The sequence below is a fragment of the Anomaloglossus baeobatrachus genome, chromosome 1, assembly GCF_048569485.1.
Source record: "Anomaloglossus baeobatrachus isolate aAnoBae1 chromosome 1, aAnoBae1.hap1, whole genome shotgun sequence".
NCBI lineage: Eukaryota > Metazoa > Chordata > Amphibia > Anura > Aromobatidae > Anomaloglossus > Anomaloglossus baeobatrachus.
Genome location: NC_134353.1, coordinates 242,561,791 through 242,578,864, shown reverse-complemented (window position 1 = coordinate 242,578,864; position 17,074 = coordinate 242,561,791). Strand labels below are relative to the sequence as shown.

At 52.5% G+C, this 17,074-nt stretch overlaps 1 protein-coding gene across 2 annotated transcripts in view; it reads left to right on the top strand.

The window, feature by feature from the left end:
- The window catches only part of PLK4 (polo like kinase 4), a 78,969-nt gene that overhangs the window by 56,792 nt on the left and 5,103 nt on the right, over positions 1-17,074 (top strand). For both annotated transcript variants that reach the window (XM_075348760.1, XM_075348751.1), the window contains exon 13: positions 16,461-16,608. In XM_075348760.1, the coding sequence (XP_075204875.1) occupies positions 16,461-16,608 (148 nt within the window). The remainder of the gene's footprint in view (positions 1-16,460; positions 16,609-17,074) is intronic.

Sequence of the window (17,074 nt, the reverse complement as noted above, 5' to 3'; positions counted from 1 at the left end):
AATAAATTTGCACTCTTTAGTGCCTTTGTTGTTGGCACTAAGGGGTGTTTAGCCTGGTTTAACCAGTTAAATAATTTCATAAAACTACGTGCGTTGGGTCCCCCCCTATTTTTAATAACAGATAATATCATCCCACAGCTGTATACTTTATCTGGCTGGGGAAAGTCCATGGTTATTGGGCTTTTCCCAGCCTAAAAATACCAGCCTGCAGCCACCCTAGAAGTTGCTCCTCACATAAGATGCACTAATTCTGATGCTTCTCCTCCGCTCTTCTTGATTTTGCCCTGTTGCATAGGCAATCTGGGTAATAGTAGTTGGGATTAGTGTCACCCGTGTAGTGTCAGCTGGCATCAAGCCCTGGTGATAGTAATGGACAAGTGTCTATTAGACAGCCCCATTACTAACCCTATAAGTAAAAAGAAACAAAAAAAAAAAACTTTCTCTGACGCCTCATTGGGGGACACAGGACCATGGGTGTTATGCTGCCTATCCATAGGAGGACACTAAGTAGATGCAAAAGCATAGCTCCTCCTCTGCAGTATACACCCCCTGGCCAGGCAGCCTCAGTTTTAGCTTAGTGTCTGTAGGAGGCACTTCCTTTCAAGGTTTGTTATTTTTTGAGGGCGACTGTTTCCTTTTGGGACCGATCTCCCACTACCATCAACAGGCGGGAACGTGGAGTGTCGTCTCCACGTACCCCCTCCTGCGACGCTGGATCCTGGGCTGGACGACTGGTTCCACGGACGCCTATTTTCCAAAGCCCAGGGTAGAGGCCTATGCCCCTATAGCCCAATTCCTCAGCCCCTCTTTGCAGGCTCTGAGTTGATTATGGTACCGGCGTGACTGGACACTGCAAGCTGAATCTGCTATTTTCACTGCCTGGAAAGCAGTGTTTAAGGTGAGATTCCCCCCTGACTGGTTTCCCAGACAAAGGGAGAAAAGACGCTGCAGGGAAGGCCCCAGGACATCTACAGTATTTATTATAAGAAAGTCCCTTGCTGGGTGCAAGGAGGAGAGAAGGATCCTGAACACACAGGGTTAACTTTTCTCTAGCCTGCTGGCTGGAGGAGGGGGGAAGTCACTCCTGTTTGCAGAGAATCTGCACAGATAATTTTCCAGGTGGCAGGGGGAGTGCTCAGGGACTGTTTATTTGCTCTGTTTATTTGCTCTAGCAGAAAAGCCGGCTGATAACCACCAGTGACAAGCTGTGTGCTGACTGGAGGGAGAGGGAGGAAAGCTATCAGAAGCCCCCTTCCTGCCGTTTTTTACTACCCACAGCGGGGGGGGGGGTGCACACTGACTTCATCTTCGCGCTCTATTAGCGCTATGCCCGGTCGCGATAAGCACCGCCCCCCTCAGGAATGCGTGCGAAGATCTCCATAGAGATTCATCCTTCCTGAGGACAGGGCCATCCGCTGATTCGGGTAAGGTGCTTGCTTCACTTGCAGCTCTGCGGAGCATTGCTCCCCCTCCTGGCATACTCCTATTAGGAACATGCAGAATTCTAAGGGCACTAAGAGTGCTAAAGCCCACATAGTCTATTATTCAGCCTGCACTGCCTGCCACGCTGAGTTACCACGTAAACACACCTCTTCTCTCGGTGAGTCCTGTGTCCCTATAGCTCCCCAAGACCCCCCTGCCACCACCACCGCAACCGTCAGCCCAGAGCCTAGGGCTCCCAGCCCACCGGAATAGGCACAGTTTCTGTCCCAATCCATGGAAAAACTGTCACAGAACCTGGTGCTGGCTATGCAATGTCGTCCTCCACACCCTTCTGGATCCCTGGACGGAACGCAGCCTGAGGATACCCCTATGGAGGATCCTTCTGAGGTAATCCGGGCACATGCTTCACCGGCTGCAAGGATCAGGAAAAGAGCACACGGCCGAGTGTCTCCAGCGGGCTTTCCCTCGGGAACACACAGGGCAGGATCTCCCACACGCTCCACGTCTTCTGAAGAGATGGAGGAGGGAGAATGCTGTTTGTACCAGGATGATTCCTTGGTTTCACCCTCCCCAGATGATCAAACTGCAATAAGCTACCTTAGGCTGGACTCACACGAGCGTATGGCATCCGATGCGAGAGCATCGGATGCGATATGCTAATGTCCCCCGGCTGAGGCTCTGCTGCGAGCGTGAGCCGGGTGTCATGCGACTTTAACCCGATCTTGCGATCGGGTCACATCTGTGAAGCTGAGTGCAGGTGCTGCGGAGGAGAGGGAGGGGTTAATCCTCCCATCTCCTCCACTGTCAGCCTGTGCGTAGATCGCACTGCACTGGGATAACATCCGAGTGCAGTCCGATGTATCTCTCGCATCCATTCACTTGAATGGGTGCGAGAGATACGGCGGTAGCAGCAAAACGCAGCATGCTGCCGCTTTTGTCGCATCCAGAATCTGGATGCGAGAAAAGCTGACCAACAGCTCAACCTCATTGCCTAACATTGGTCAGAGTGCAATGCGAGAATTTCTCGCATTGCACTCGTCCGATTTTCACGCTCGTGTGAGCGTACCCTTATAGCAGCAATCAACCAAGCTCTGCATGTGGAGGATCCCCCATCCACTACCACTGACCATGTGGTCTCCTTTAAGAGGGCAAGGAAACCCCAAAAGGTTTTCGCTGATCACCCAGAGTTTCAGGATATCCTCACAAAGCAAAGGGAGAAGCCTGACAGGCTCTTCGGTAACCGTAAACTCATGGAGTCCCGGTACTCTTTTGCCCCACCTGCCCCTAAGGGCTGGGCCGATCCGTCCTCGGTTGAGGCCCCCCCTCCCCCCGGTCTCCCGCCTTGCCACAAATACGCTCCTGTCGTTACCCGATGGTTCCTCCATGAAGGACCCAAGAGACAGACAGGTGAAGCACCTCGCCCGCTCTTGCCTTTGAGGCTGCGGGTTCCTCCCTATCGCCCTCCTTTGCCTCTGTGTGGGTCGCAAAGGCGATCTCTGTCTGGGCAAAATCCCTTAACACTTCGCTTGAGGAATCACAGTTCCCTCATTCCGTCACAGAGGTAACAGCTCAAATTGCCGCTGCGGCGGAGTACCTCATGCAGGCCTCCATTGATGCTGCTACCTGCGCAGCTTTTGCCGCCTCAAATACCATAGCCATCCGTAAAGCTCTCTGGCTCAGACAATGGCGAGCGGACTCTGCTTCCAAGAAGTCTCTCACGGGCTTATCCTTTTTTCCAGACAAATTTGTTTGGCGAACGACTGGACAAGCTCATTTCTGACGCCACGGGAGGAAAAAGTACCTCCCTTCCCCAGCTGAAGCCCAGGACGACCTTCACCAGACGTCCACAGTCCTCGTTCCGCTCCTTTCGGAACTAATTTGGTTGGTCGACATCCCGCTCTGCCCCCACCACTAGCCGCGGACTACGCAGGGACCGACCTTCTCAGCTCTCCCCGAAACCCACTTCGTCATGGCAGCCTAGACCGAAACAGTCCAGGACTAGGGAGACTCGTCCACGACGTTTTCCCCCCTCATGACTCCTTTGGCGCCCCGGAAGACACACTCATTGTAGGAGGTCGACTGCGGCTCTTTTCAACACATCTGGGCTGCTGCCTCAGACGACAAATGGGTGCAAGACCTTGTGTCTTCCGGTTACCACATAGAATTTCGGACCAGACCCCCGAGTCTGTTCCTTCTCTCAAATCCCCCAAAGACTCGAAAACGACGCTAGGCCTTTTTTCTCAGCAATCCACTCGCTCCAAGCAGCAGGAGTGATAATACCCGTCCCGGACGACGAGAAGTTCAGGGGTTTTTATTCCAACCTCTTTGTGGTCCCCAAAAAGGATGGGGTCAGTTCAACCCATCCTGGACCTCAAACACCTGAACAAACGTGCACGTACGGAGATTCAGAATGGAGTCCCTAAGGTCCATTATTGCATCCATGGTCGAAGGGGAATTCCTCGCCTCCATAGATATCAAGGACGCGTACCTGCACATACCCATCGCTCCAGATCACCAAAAGTTCCTTCGCTTCGCAGTTCAGGACTCCCATTTTCAATTCGTAGCCCTACCCTTCGGCCTTGCCACCGCACCAAGGGTCATCACCAAAGTCATGGCGGCCGCCATGAGCGTCCTTCACGCCAGGGGAGTAGTCGTTCTCCCTTACTTGGACGACTTCCTCATCAAGGCCCCTCCTTCCGCGACTGCTCAACCAGCGTACAGATCACCTTGGACACCCTATCCCGCTTAGGGTGGCTACTGATTCTAGAAAAATCATCCCTGGTCCCAGCACGATCCATCAACTTCCTGGGCATGTCCCTGGACACCCGTCGGGGCTTGATCTATCTCCCTCAGGACAAGGCGATCGCTCTTTGACAAGCGGTACGCTGCCTTCTACGTCCTCCGTCTCGCTCCATTCGATTCAGCATGAAGGTGCTCGGCAGGATGGTGGCGGCTATGGAGGCAGTACCTTTTGCTCAACTGCACCTCCGCCCACTGCAGCTAGTCCTTCTAGCTGCCTGGGACAAGAGCCCCTTCTCCCTGGACAAACATCTTCACCTGACGCCTTCAGTCAGGTATGCACTCCGCTGGTGGCTTCGGTCCTCATCCCTATCGAAGGGGAGATCTTTTCTCCCAGTTAACTGGCTGGTCCTGGCCACGGACGCCAGCCTCCTAGGTTGGGGAGCAGTGTACCGGCACCACACTGCTCAAGGACGTTGGACGCCCCAGGAGTCTTCCCTACCCATAAACATCCTGGAAATCCGCGCGATCTTCCTCACGCTCAGGGCGTTCTGCCCTCTGCTAGAGGGTCGTCTGATTCGAGTCCAATCTGACTATGCGACAGCTGTAACCTATATCAATCGGCAGGGGGGCACCCGCAGCAAAGCGGCTTATCTCGAGGCCCACAAAATCCTCAGCTGGGCAGAGTCGACGGGGTCAGTGATATCAGCGGTACACATACCGGGGGTAGAGAACTGGGCAGCAGACTTTCTAAGTCGCCAAGGCCTGGCCGCCGGAGGCCGGTGGCCGTCTCTCCACCCAGAAGTGTTTCTACACATCTGCACTCGCTGGGGCACACCAGACGTGGATCTAATGGCCTCAAGGTTGAACGCAAAGGTACCCGCGTTCATAGCCAGGGCACGCGACCCGCAGTCCTTCGGCGCGGATGCTCTAGTCTGCTCCTGGCACCACTTCCGCCTGCCTTACATATTTCCACCTCTACCCCTGCTGCCGCAGGTAATCAGGAAGATCAAGGCAGAGGGAGTCCCGGTGATACTGATAGCACCGGACTGGCCCAGGCGCGCCTGGTACGCCGAATTAGTACAAATGCTCGCAAACGTACCGCGGCGCCTTCCAGACATCCCAGTCTTGCTGAACCAAGGGCCCATTTTCTATCAGAACTCCAGAGCCATGAAGCTGACAGCATGGCCATTGAGACCTGGGTATTAACAAGAGCGGGATTCTCCCCCGCGGTTATTTCCACCATGATCAGCGCCCGAAAGCCTGCGTCATCCCGCATTTACCACCGTACGTGGGAAAATCTTTCTTTCATGGTGCAGAGAAACTAACGTCCAGCCTATGCCTCTGGCCATCCCTAGAATTCTCGACTTTCTACAGTCTGGCTTGCAAGCGGGGTTGGCTCTCAGTTCCCTTTTAAAGGGCAGGTCTCAGCGCTCTCAATCTTCTACCAATGCCGCCTGGCTCAAAAACCGCAAGTCAAGACCTTCCTCCCAGGGCGTTTCCCATCTAGTTTCCCCTTACAAACGGCCACTGGACCCATGGGACCTCAATCTCGTTCTGGACTGTCTCCAGAGGTCTCCCTTTGAACCTCTCAAGGAATCCTTCCTTGCTCTTCTGTCCTGGAAGGTAACATTCCTGGTGGCAATTACGTCCATCAGACGGGTTTCGGAGCTGGCAGCACTCTCTTGCCGCGAGCCTTTTCTGATCTTTCACCAGGACAAGGTGGTTCTGTGCCCTCTTCCGGATTTTCTTCCAAAGGTTCCTACCCCGTTTCATTTGAACGAGGACATTGTTCTGCCTTCCTTTTGTCCACACCCAGTTCATAGGGTGGAAAGGTCTCTGCATTCGTTAGACCTCGTCAGAGCTCTCAGATATTAGATATCCAGGACAGCCCCCTTTAGGAAATGGACTCTTTGTTCGTCATTCCTGAGGGGCCCAAGAAGGGACAGGCAGCTTCAAAGGCAACTCTGGCTCGCTGGATTCGCTCTGCGATCCAGGAAGTCTACCGCTTGCAACTCAAGCCCATTCCTAGTGGGTTGCGGGCTCATTCCACGCGAGCAGTTGGCGCTTCGTGGGCCATTCGGCATCAGGCTTCAGTGGAACAAGTGTGTAAGGCTGCGACCTGGTCTAGCCTACATTCTTTTCTTTATCGTTCCTTTGGGAGACCCAGACCTTGGGTGTTTAGCTTCTGCCTCCGGAGGACACACAAAGTACTACACTTAAGTGTAGCTCCTCCCTCTGAGCTTATACACCCCCTGGTGAGCCAGTCCCAGCCAGTTTATCGCTTTGTGTTCAGGAGGCATACATCCACACATGCATTCTCATATGATTTTTTTGCTTTTTGGAAAGAGATTGAAGAAATGCGGGTCCACGTCTGGACTCCCGGCATGTCCCTTCTCACCCCACTGTGTCGGCGGTGTTGTAAGGTTGATTTCCAAGGCTGGAGCATTACATGCCGTGCTCCTTCACCATCCCTCCTGGGCTCTGGATTGAAGTGGGAGCCAGCGCGGTCTTCATGCCTGGCAGGAGACCGGTCTCTGTCCACAGCCCCTTCAGGACTCTGCTGGACCGGAGCACTCATCCCCAGGGACCTGGCCCTGCGTCTCAGCAGCTAAGTACCTGAGACGTTCATATGTTGGGGGTCTCTGTCCTTTATTGTATGGGGAGAGTGTGTTTGCTGTACTTGTATTTGGCATTTCCGGCGGGTTCTCTGGCTTTCGCCCGAGAACCGCGCCGATGGTGCCTGCGCGTCGGCCTCGCTGCTCAAATTTAGGCCCCGGCTTCGCCGGAGGCCTAGTTTCTGTAACCTGCCCTCGCATGTCACTCATGCAGAGGGACAGGCACGGCTCCTCCCGGCGGCCGACCTGCACAGGGGAGGGACACTCCCCACTGCTGGTGAGTGACTCCTCCCCTGCAGGTCTCTATGGCCCTCCAGATCCCGCCTTCCTACAGGAACGCCCCCTGTCCCGCCCCCTCTCTTCGCTCCGGCGGCCATTTTCTTGGACTCTGCGCTGGGCCATCCTGCACTCTGCATCCCTGCTGAGGTGCTGTGCATTGGGGGTCCGGGCTTCGGGATCTGGAGGGCACACAACACCGCTTCCAACGGTCTGGTAAGCCACAGCCGGTCTCTGGCTGTGGACCTCTGTATATACTCCCTGGGGTTCATTCTCTTGTAGAAGTTGTCCCCACTCCAGCAGCATGTCTCCCCCTGAAGTCATCTCCACTATGACTCGGGCTCGCAAGTCTTCCTCCGCTAAGATCTATCACAGGACTTGGAAAATTTTCCTGTCCTGGTGTCGGTCTACCGGCCATCCTCCTTGGCCATTCTCCTTGCCAACCCTTCTGTCTTTTCTACAGTCCGGTCTGCAGCTAGGACTGTCCCTCAACTCTCTCAAGGGACAAGTTTCGGCTCTGTCAGTTCTGTTCCAGCGGCGTCTCGCTCGGCTGGCTCAGGTCCACACCTTCATGCAGGGCGCGTCTCACATCATTCCGCCTTACCGGCGGCCCTTGGACCCCTGGGACCTTAACTTGGTTCTCATGGTCTTGCAGAAACCCCCCTTTGAGCCTCTTAGGGAGGTTTCTTTGTACCGTCTTTCACAGAAAGTGGCCTTTCTGGTTGCCATAACTTCTCTCAGGAGAGTCTCTGATTTGGCTGAGCTCTCCTCGGAGTCACCTTTTTTAGTCTTTCATCAAGACAAGGTGGTTCTCCGTCCGACTCCGGACTTTCTTCCTAAGGTGGTCTCTCCCTTCCACCTTAACCAGGACATTACCTTACCTTCCTTCTGCCGGCCCCTGTTCATCGCTTTGAAAAAGCTCTACATACTCTAAATCTGGTGCGTGCTCTCCGGATCTGTGTCTCGCACCGCTGCACTTAGGCGGTGCACCTCTCTTTTTGTGCTAACCACAGGTCGGCGCAAGGGCCTCCCTGCTTCTAAGCCGACCTTAGCCCGTTGGATTAGGTCGACCATTTTGGACGCCTACCAGAGTACGCAGGCGCCTCCCCCGCCGGGGATCAAGGCACACTCGACCAGAGCTGTCGGTGCCTCTTGGGCTTTTAGGCACCAGGCTACGGCTCAACAAGTCTGTCAGGCTGCCACGTGGGCTAGCCTGCATACCTTCTCGAAGCACTACCAAGTGCATGCTCATGCTTTGGCAGATGCGAGCTTGGGCAGACGCATCCTTCAGGCGGCGGTCGCCCATTTGTGAAGTTAGGTTCTGCCTACTTCTTAGTTTTTCTGTTTATTTCCCACCCAGGGACTGCTTTGGAACGTCCCATGGTCTGGGTCTCCCAAAGGAACGATAAAGAAAAAGAGAATTTTGTTTACTTACCGTAAATTCTTTTTCTTATAGTTCCGTCTTGGGAGACCCAGCACCCTCCCTGTTGCCTGTTGGCAATTTCCTTGTTCCGCGTGTTTTCTCCGGCTGTTGTCGTGGACAGAGTTTCCGGTTGTTCCGGCTCTTGCTCTGTTCTACTTGTGGGTGGCTATTCTCCTTCAGCTTTTGCACTAAACTGGCTGGGACTGGCTCACCAGGGGGTGTATAAGCTCAGAGGGAGGAGCTACACTTTTAAGTGTAGTACTTTGTGTGTCCTCCGGAGGCAGAAGCTAAACACCCAAGGTCTGGGTCTCCCAAGACGGAACTATAAGAAAAAGAATTTACGGTAAGTAAACAAAATTCTCTTTTTTTCAAAGCATTAGAGTCCATACCCAGTTTTCAGCTGAGGCAAATCTGGGTAGGAAAATTCTGCAAACGGCAGTAGAGCACCTCTCTCAGTAGGTGCTCAAGGCTGTCTGGGACTGGTTCCTAGTCCTTGAGTTGCGTTATCTTGTTTTTTTACTTTTCCCACCCATGGACTGCTTTAGGACGTCCCATGGTCCTGTGTCCCCCAATGAGGCGTCAGAGAAAAGAAGGGAATTTTGTTACTTACCGTAAATTCCTTTTCTTCTAGCTCCTATTGGGAGACCCAGACGATTGGGTGTATAGCTACTGCCTCCGGAGGCCACACAAAGCATTACACTAAAAAGTGTAAGGCCCCTCCCCTTCTGGCTATACACCCCCAGTGGGATCACTGGCTCACCAGTTTTAGTGCAAAAGCAAGAAGGAGGAAAGCCAATAACTGGTTTAAACAAATTCACTCCGAAGTAACATCGGAGAACTGAAAACCATTTAACATGAACAACATGTGTACCCGAAAACAACCAAAAATCCCGAAGGACAACAGGGCGGGTGCTGGGTCTCCCAATAGGAGCTAGAAGAAAAGGAATTTACGGTAAGTAACAAAATTCCCTTCTTCTTCGGCGCTCCATTGGGAGACCCAGACGATTGGGACATCCAAAAGCTGTCCCTGGGTGGGTAAAGAAATACCTCATGTTAGAGCTGCAAGACAGCCCTCCCCTACGGGGAGGCAACTGCCGCCTGCAGGACTCTTCTACCTAGGCTGGCGTCCGCCGAAGCATAGCTATGCACCTGATAATGTTTGGTGAAAGTGTGCAGACTCGACCAGGTAGCTGCCTGGCACACCTGTTGAGCCGTAGCCTGGTGCCGTAATGCCCAGGACGCATCCACGGCTCTGGTAGAAATGGGCCTTCAGCCCTGATGGAACCGGAAGCCCAGCAGAACGGTAGGCTTCAAGGATTGGTTCCTTGATCCATTGAGCCAGGGTGGATGTTGCAGCCTGCGATCCCTTGCGCTGACCAGTGACAAGGACAAAGAGTGCATCCGAGCGGCGCAGGAGCGCCGTGCGGGAATGTAGATTCTGGGTGCTCTACACCAGATCCAACAATGCAAAGCCATTACATAGCGATGAAATGGATAACAGGAAGGTAAGGAGATATCCTGATTGTGATAAAAAGGGAATACCACCTTAGGGAGAAACTCTGGGATCGGACGCAGCTCTACCTTATCTTGGTGAACACCAGGAAGGGAGCTTTGGATGACCGCGCTGCTAGTTCGGACACTCTCCGAAAAGACGTGACCGCTACCAGAAAGGCCACTTTCTGTGAAAGACGAGAAAGCGAAAACATCCCTCAGAGGCTCGAAGGGCGGCTCCTAGAGAGCAAGTAATACCCTGTTCAGATCCCATGGGTCTGACGGCCTCTTGTACGGAGGGACAATGTGATAACCCCCCTGCAGGAACGACCTGAGGAAGTTGTACTAGGCGCTTCTGAAAGAATACCGACAGCGCTGCGACTTGTCCTTTAAAGGAGCCGAGCGACAAACCTTTTCCCAATCCAGATGCAGGAAGGGGGGAAAAAGGAGACAATGCAAATGGCCAGGGAGACACTCCCTAAGCAGAGCACCAAGATAAGAATAACTGCCACGTCTTGTGGTAGATTTTGGCAGACGTCGGCTTCCTAGCCCGTCTCATGGTGACAATGACGTCTTGAGATAATCCTGAAGACGCTAGGATCTCGGACTCGATGGCCGCACAGGCCGGATCAGGGCCGTAGAATTCAGTGGAAAGAACGGCCCTTGGGACAGTAAGTCTGGCCGGTCTGAGAGTGCCCACGGTTGGCCGACCGTGAGATGCCACAGATCCGGGACCACGACCTCCTCGGTCAGTCTGGGACGACGAGGATGGCGCGGCGGCAAGCGGAGCTGAGCTTGCGTAGCACTCTGGGCAACAGTGCCAGAGTAGAAAACACATAGGGTAGCTGGAACTGCGACCAATCCTGAACTAGGGCGCCTGCCGCCAGAGCTCTTTGCTCGTGAGACCGCGCCATGAAAATCGGGACCTTGTTGTTGTGCCGAGACGCCATTAGGTCGACGTCCGGCATCTCCCAGCGGCTACAGATTTCCTGACACCATACTGGGTGCAGAGGCCATTCCCCTGCGTCCATGCCCAGGCGACTGAGGAAGTCTGCTTCCCAATTTCCTACGCCCGGGATGTGAACTGCGGATATGGTGGATGCTCTGTCCCCCACCCACATCAGAATCCGCCGGATTGCCTGGTAGGCTTGGCGATGCGTGTTCCGCCTTGGTGGGCGATGTCTGCCACCGCTGTGGAATTGTCCGACTGAAGTCGGATCTGTTTTCCTTCCAGCCACTGCTGGAAGGCTTGCAGGGCAAGATGCACTGCCCAGATTTCCAGAACATTGATCTGAAGGATGGACTCTTCTGAAGAGAGTCCTTGACCGTCTGAGAAGGGAAACGTTCCTTTCTAGGGACGTCGACTCCCCAACCCATTGGCAAAGCATGTCCCATTGAAGTGGACGCAGATGAAACTGCGCGAAAGTGACTGCCTCTGCATGAGGCGTCTTAAGGGGTGTGACTGGCCTTGAAGGAGAGACTGCACCCCCGACTGTAGTGAACGCTGCTTGTCCAGCGGAAGGTTCACTATCGCTGAGGGAGTGTGAAACTCCGTGCCCAGATATGTCAGCGATTGGGTCGGTGCCCGATGTAACCTTGAAAAGTTGATGATCCACCCGAAACTCTGGAGAGTCTCCAGCGCCACGTTCAGGCTGTGTCGGCATGCCTCTTGAGAGGGTGCCTTGACAAGTGGATCGTCCAGTAAGGATCACAGAGTGACCCTGAGAGTGCAGGACTGCTCCCACTGCTGCCCTGAACTTGGTGAAAACCCGTAGGGCTGTCGCCAGACCGAAGGGCAGTGGTACGCACTGAAGATGCTCGTCTTCAATAACGAAACGTAGCAAACGCTGGTGCTCTGGAGCAATCGGCACGTGGAGATAAGCATCCTGATGTCTATTGATGCTAGGAAATCTCCTTGAGACATTGAGGCAATGACGGAGCGGAGGGTTACATCCGGAACCGCCTGGCCTTCACGTGCTTGGTGAGCAGTTTTAGGTCCAGAACGGAACGGAAAAAGCCACCCTTTTTTGGCACCCCAATAAGATTGGAGGAAAAAACCGTGTCTTGTTCCTGAAGAGGAACAGGGATTACCACTCCTTCTGCCTGCAGAAGAGCATCGGCTCGGTGGGGGAGGGGGAAGTTCTGAAGAGTCGAGCCGGAGGACGAGAACAGAGCTCTATCCTGTACACGTGAGACACAATGTCTCTCACCCACCGGTCTGTGACCTGTGGCAGCTAAATGTACCCAGAAGCGGGAGATTCTGCCACCAACCGCGGATGCGGAGAGAGAGAGCTGAAAGTCATGAGGAGACCGCCTTGGTAGCGGTTCCTCCTGCTGCCTTCCTTGGGCGTGAATGAGCCCGGCCGGAATCTGAGCCCCTCTGAGCCTTTTGAGCCCTTTTAGACGAGGACCATTGGGACTTGCCCGAGCCTGGGAAGGACCAACCTCGACTGTCCCCCCAGGACAGTATTACTAGGGTAAGTCGCAATGCAGACATTGCGAGGTTAAGGACACCACCTGCGGCACAGATGTACATGTGCTCAAGAGCAGCTGCGCAAGACCAGCTGAAATAGGTTAGAGTGCCCATACGGCTGCGAATGCCGGAGCAACCGACACGCTGATGGCTACACAGACAGATTTCAACCAGAGGTCTATCTGTCTGTCAATGGCATCTTTAAGTGAATTTCCATCTCCACTGCAACTATGATCTAGCCGCAAGCCTGGAGATTGGGGGATCCACCTTTGGACCCTGGGTCCAGTGCTTTACCACGTCAGGGTAAAGGGATAACGTGCATCCTTAATACGTTTGGAGAAAACGTTTATCTGGTAAGCGTGGTGTTTCTGAACTGCGTCTCTGAAGTCAGCGTGGCCAGAAAAAGTACTCAATCTATGCATGAGTACTGAAAAAGGATTTCTCCTGCTGTGAAGCTGACTCCTCCACTGGGGGAGCTGAGGGAGAAATATGCAACATTCCATTGATGGACGCTATAAGATCATTCACTATGGCGTCACCATCCGGTGTATCCGGATTGAGAGCGGTGTCAGGACCAAAGCCCTGATCAGCTACGTCTGCCTCATCATACAGAGAGTCGTCCTGCTGGGACCTTGACCAGTGATGAAGCCGAGTGCCGCACCCAGCGAGCTAGCTTAGGCTGTCTGGGACTGCCGTCCGTGTCAGAGCCTTCACCCTGGAATGCCTGGGACCCCCCCGGAGCACTGAGTGCGTTCCAAATGAGGGTGGCCAGGGAGCATTAATCAAGATTGCCCATGGCCTGTCTGGACTGCAAAGTCTCCATCCCATGACAATCTCCGTCCCTGTCCCTGGACAGGGTTCACAGGTGGTTCCTTTGGCCACCTCTAGTAGAGACCCCGGCTGACCAAGTGCTACAGGGGAGCATTGCACACAATGGGGGTCAGTGGAACCTGCCGGTGGAACAGTATCACATGCAGGAAAAGCAGCATAGAAAGCCTGTGTTGCTTTTTTGCTGCTGTATTCTAGTCATCTATGCAATGTATAGCATACAAGCATAAACACCTCAGCACATGCAATACAAGCAGCATAGAAAGCCTGTGCCTTGGCACCCTTGCTTTGTTGCTGCTGTTGTCCAGCCATCTAGGAGAATATAGCCCAGAGTAGCGACCGTACAGTGCAATGTATAGCATACAAGCATATATACAAATGAACACTTCAGCACATGCAGTACAAGCAGCCTATAAAGCCTGTGCCTTGGCACCCATGCTTTTTTGCTGCTGTTGTCCAGCCCTCTAGGAGAATATAGCCAAGAGTAGCGACCGTACAGTGCAATGTATAGCATACAAGCATAAGTACAAATGAACACTTCAGCCATGCAATACAAGCAGCCTAGAAAGCCTGTGCCTTAGCACCCTTGCGTTTTTTGCTGCTGTTATCTCGCCATCTAGAAGGGCATATAGCCAAAGATAGCGACCTACAGTGCAGTGTATAGCATATAAGCATAAAATACAAATGGACACTTCGGTATTTAGTGGGGTCAGCACTTCAGGTGCTGCTTACCGCCCGCCTATAACGCGGGTGTGTGGTCGCCAGAGCCGTGTGTTGTTGCCCAGAGCATGTCTCCGTTCCCCAGCTCGGACTGCGTGCAGGAATGGCTGCCGGCGTCCTTCTCCAGCTCGTGTGACGAGGGGCGGGCCGTGGGCGTGCCCCAGACAAGAGCGGGAAACTGGCGTCCCACTGTGTCCAGTGAAGGGGGCTGGAGAATGCAAAGCAGACTCCAGCCCTCGGCGCTGACTGTCTGTACAGCGTCCCGCCTCTCCCCTGACTGGCAGGGCTGGAGGCGGGAACGAAACGAAAACTAGGCCGCAAAGCCGGGGACTCGAGTAATAAGCGCGGCCGTCCATGTGCACGGCCAGCGCGGAAGTCCCCGGCGCACCACAAGTCCCAGCCGCGCCACAATGTCAAAAACACCCAGCAACGGCCGGCGCGGCAGTTCCCAATACATAAAGTCACTCAGCAAAGCTGTAGTGAATAATAGCACGAGCGCTCCGCGCTGTTGCCCCCGGCGCACTAACACTCCCAGCAATGCTGGTGTGTGTGTGCGCGCTTGCCCGGGGACACAGAGTACCTTAATGTAGCAGGGCCTGTCCCTGACGATACTCAGCTCCATATCCAGCAGGTTCCCTGGGTCTGTGGATGGAGCCCGGTCTCAGTGCCTGGAGACCGGTAAGATCCCACTTCGCCCAGAGCCCTGAGGGGGGATGGGGAAGGAAAACAGCATGTGGGCTCCAGCCTCCGTACCCGCAATGGGTACCTCAACCTTACAAACCGCAAGTGGGGTGAGAAGGGAGCATGCTGGGGACCCCATATGGGCCCACTTTTCTTCCATCCGACATAGTCAGCAGCTGCTGCTGACTAAACAGTGGAGCTATGCGTGGATGTCTGACCTCCTTCGCACAAAGCAGAAAACTGGTGAGCCAGTGATCCCACTGGGGGTGTATAGCCAGAAGGGGAGGGGCCTTACACTTTTTAGTGTAATGCTTTGTGTGGCCTCCGGAGGCAGTAGCTATACACCCAATCGTCTGGGTCTCCCAATGGAGCGCCGAAGAAACAGATTTTTGTGTACTCACCGTAAAATCGTCTTCTCTTAGCCATCATTGGGGGACACAGCACCCACCCTGTTGCCCTGTTAGGCCTTGGTTCTCTCAGTACCTCATTTGGTTATGACTCTTCTTTTCTCTTGTTCCTCTGAGAAGTTTTTTTTTTTTTTGGGGGGGGGGGGGGTTTCTCCTACTGCTTGTGTACTAAAACTGAGGCTGCCTGGCCCGGCCAGGGGGTGTATACTGCAGAGGAGGAGCTATGCTTTTGCATCTACTTAGTGTCCTCCTATGGATAGGCAGCATAACACCCATGGTCCTGTGTCCCCCAATGATGGCTAAGAGAAAACGATTTTACGGTGAGGTACACAAAAATCCGTTTTTATTTGAAGAAACACTCTTTGCCTGGTTCACCAATTTTTTACAAAAAAAATCCCAAAACATTTAGATCGAATATAGTCTAGGAATGCCATAGTATTCCACAAATGGAAACCTTAAAGACCCAAAAAGAGAGAAATAAAAACAAAACTCTCCTTCATTCACCACTTTATTAGAAAGCAAAGTTCCCAAGTCGGACGTAGTCCAGCGGTTATCACAATGTTCCTCAATTACAACATGGATCAAAGCTATGGAGCTTCAAAAAGAGGCTCCATAGACTTTGATCAGCAGCCACTCCCTGCTCATGATGCACTCCACGAGACCTGGGGACACTGATGAACAGACAGATGAGCGATGGTGTTCCTGATGTCACAGCTGCTGGGTTTTGCGCAGCGTGAGCTGGGAGTGACTGAACACTCTTTAGTGCCACATAAACGGCTTTAAAGGGTGCAAGATTAATAGCAAGAATTTACATAGAGTATTCTACAATGTAAACGATGATGTTAACAACACATTGCATGCGGATGTCATATGGATGCTAGGCATGAAAATAACTGCACACTCGCATGATATATAGAGTGACATACACATGACACTCATCCCACTTTTCTGGATGACGATCGAAGTGATTAAACGCTAATGTAAGTGAATCCTAAACTACTGATTATGGTGGAATCTTCATTGTCGAGTTATTCTTTACATGTGACCTCCTGATTTTTGGCACAGGGGACAGAAGTCCTAATAACTTGAGATCAGCTAGTTCTTTTTTCATGTGCAGCAGGTTATTGCCCCCTAGTTCAGTGTGAGGCTGAAGTACAGTCAGTCCACAAGTCTCTGCAAACAACATGGGGCCATAGAAATCTGACTGTGAAACCAGCGTTCCTTATTTATTCTATTACTGCTAGTGTTCTCTTGTGTGCTTTTTTTTTAAATATGCAACAGTCTTTTCTTTTGTATGTTGAATGTTTTACAAACTGATTTTTAATATTAATGTTGATTTTACCATTTTTTTCTAAATACAGGAGACCAATAAGCACAGATTCCCCAAAACCTCCAGCACAAACTGTACCTTCTGAGGAGTCAGTGTGTGGACACAAGGAGCAAAGCCCTCCTAACCGGGCACTCGTCAGCACCTCCTCACCACACCAGATGTCTGACATCAATCCTTCTGTGAGTGATTTGGGATAAGTATGCGCATCAATCACTTACACATATTAATCAGACATATAGTATATGAGATGGGACCTTTCATATTAAGAAATAATTTCTCATTAGTCATATTACAATAAAATGAACTGCTGAAGATCACCGGCTCTGGTTTTAATTATCAAAAGACTATCACCATCTCCCACCATGGCCAGTTTTCATTCTACTTCTACTTCTTTTTGTCCCCATAGCTGTATTGGTGCTTTTTTTTTTTTTTTTTTTAGTTGTAGTTTTGCATGACGTAATTCATTTTGTAATTCACTGTACTGGGTAAAAATTCCAAGTGCATTGAAATAGCAATTTTTGGGGCTTTTGTTTGAAAGAGAACCTGTCACCAGATTTGGTCCCTATTATCTGTGGCCACTACCGGTAAGACACTATATACAGCATTCTTTTTGCGATCGCCGCCTCCTTCTCAGAGTCCTCCATT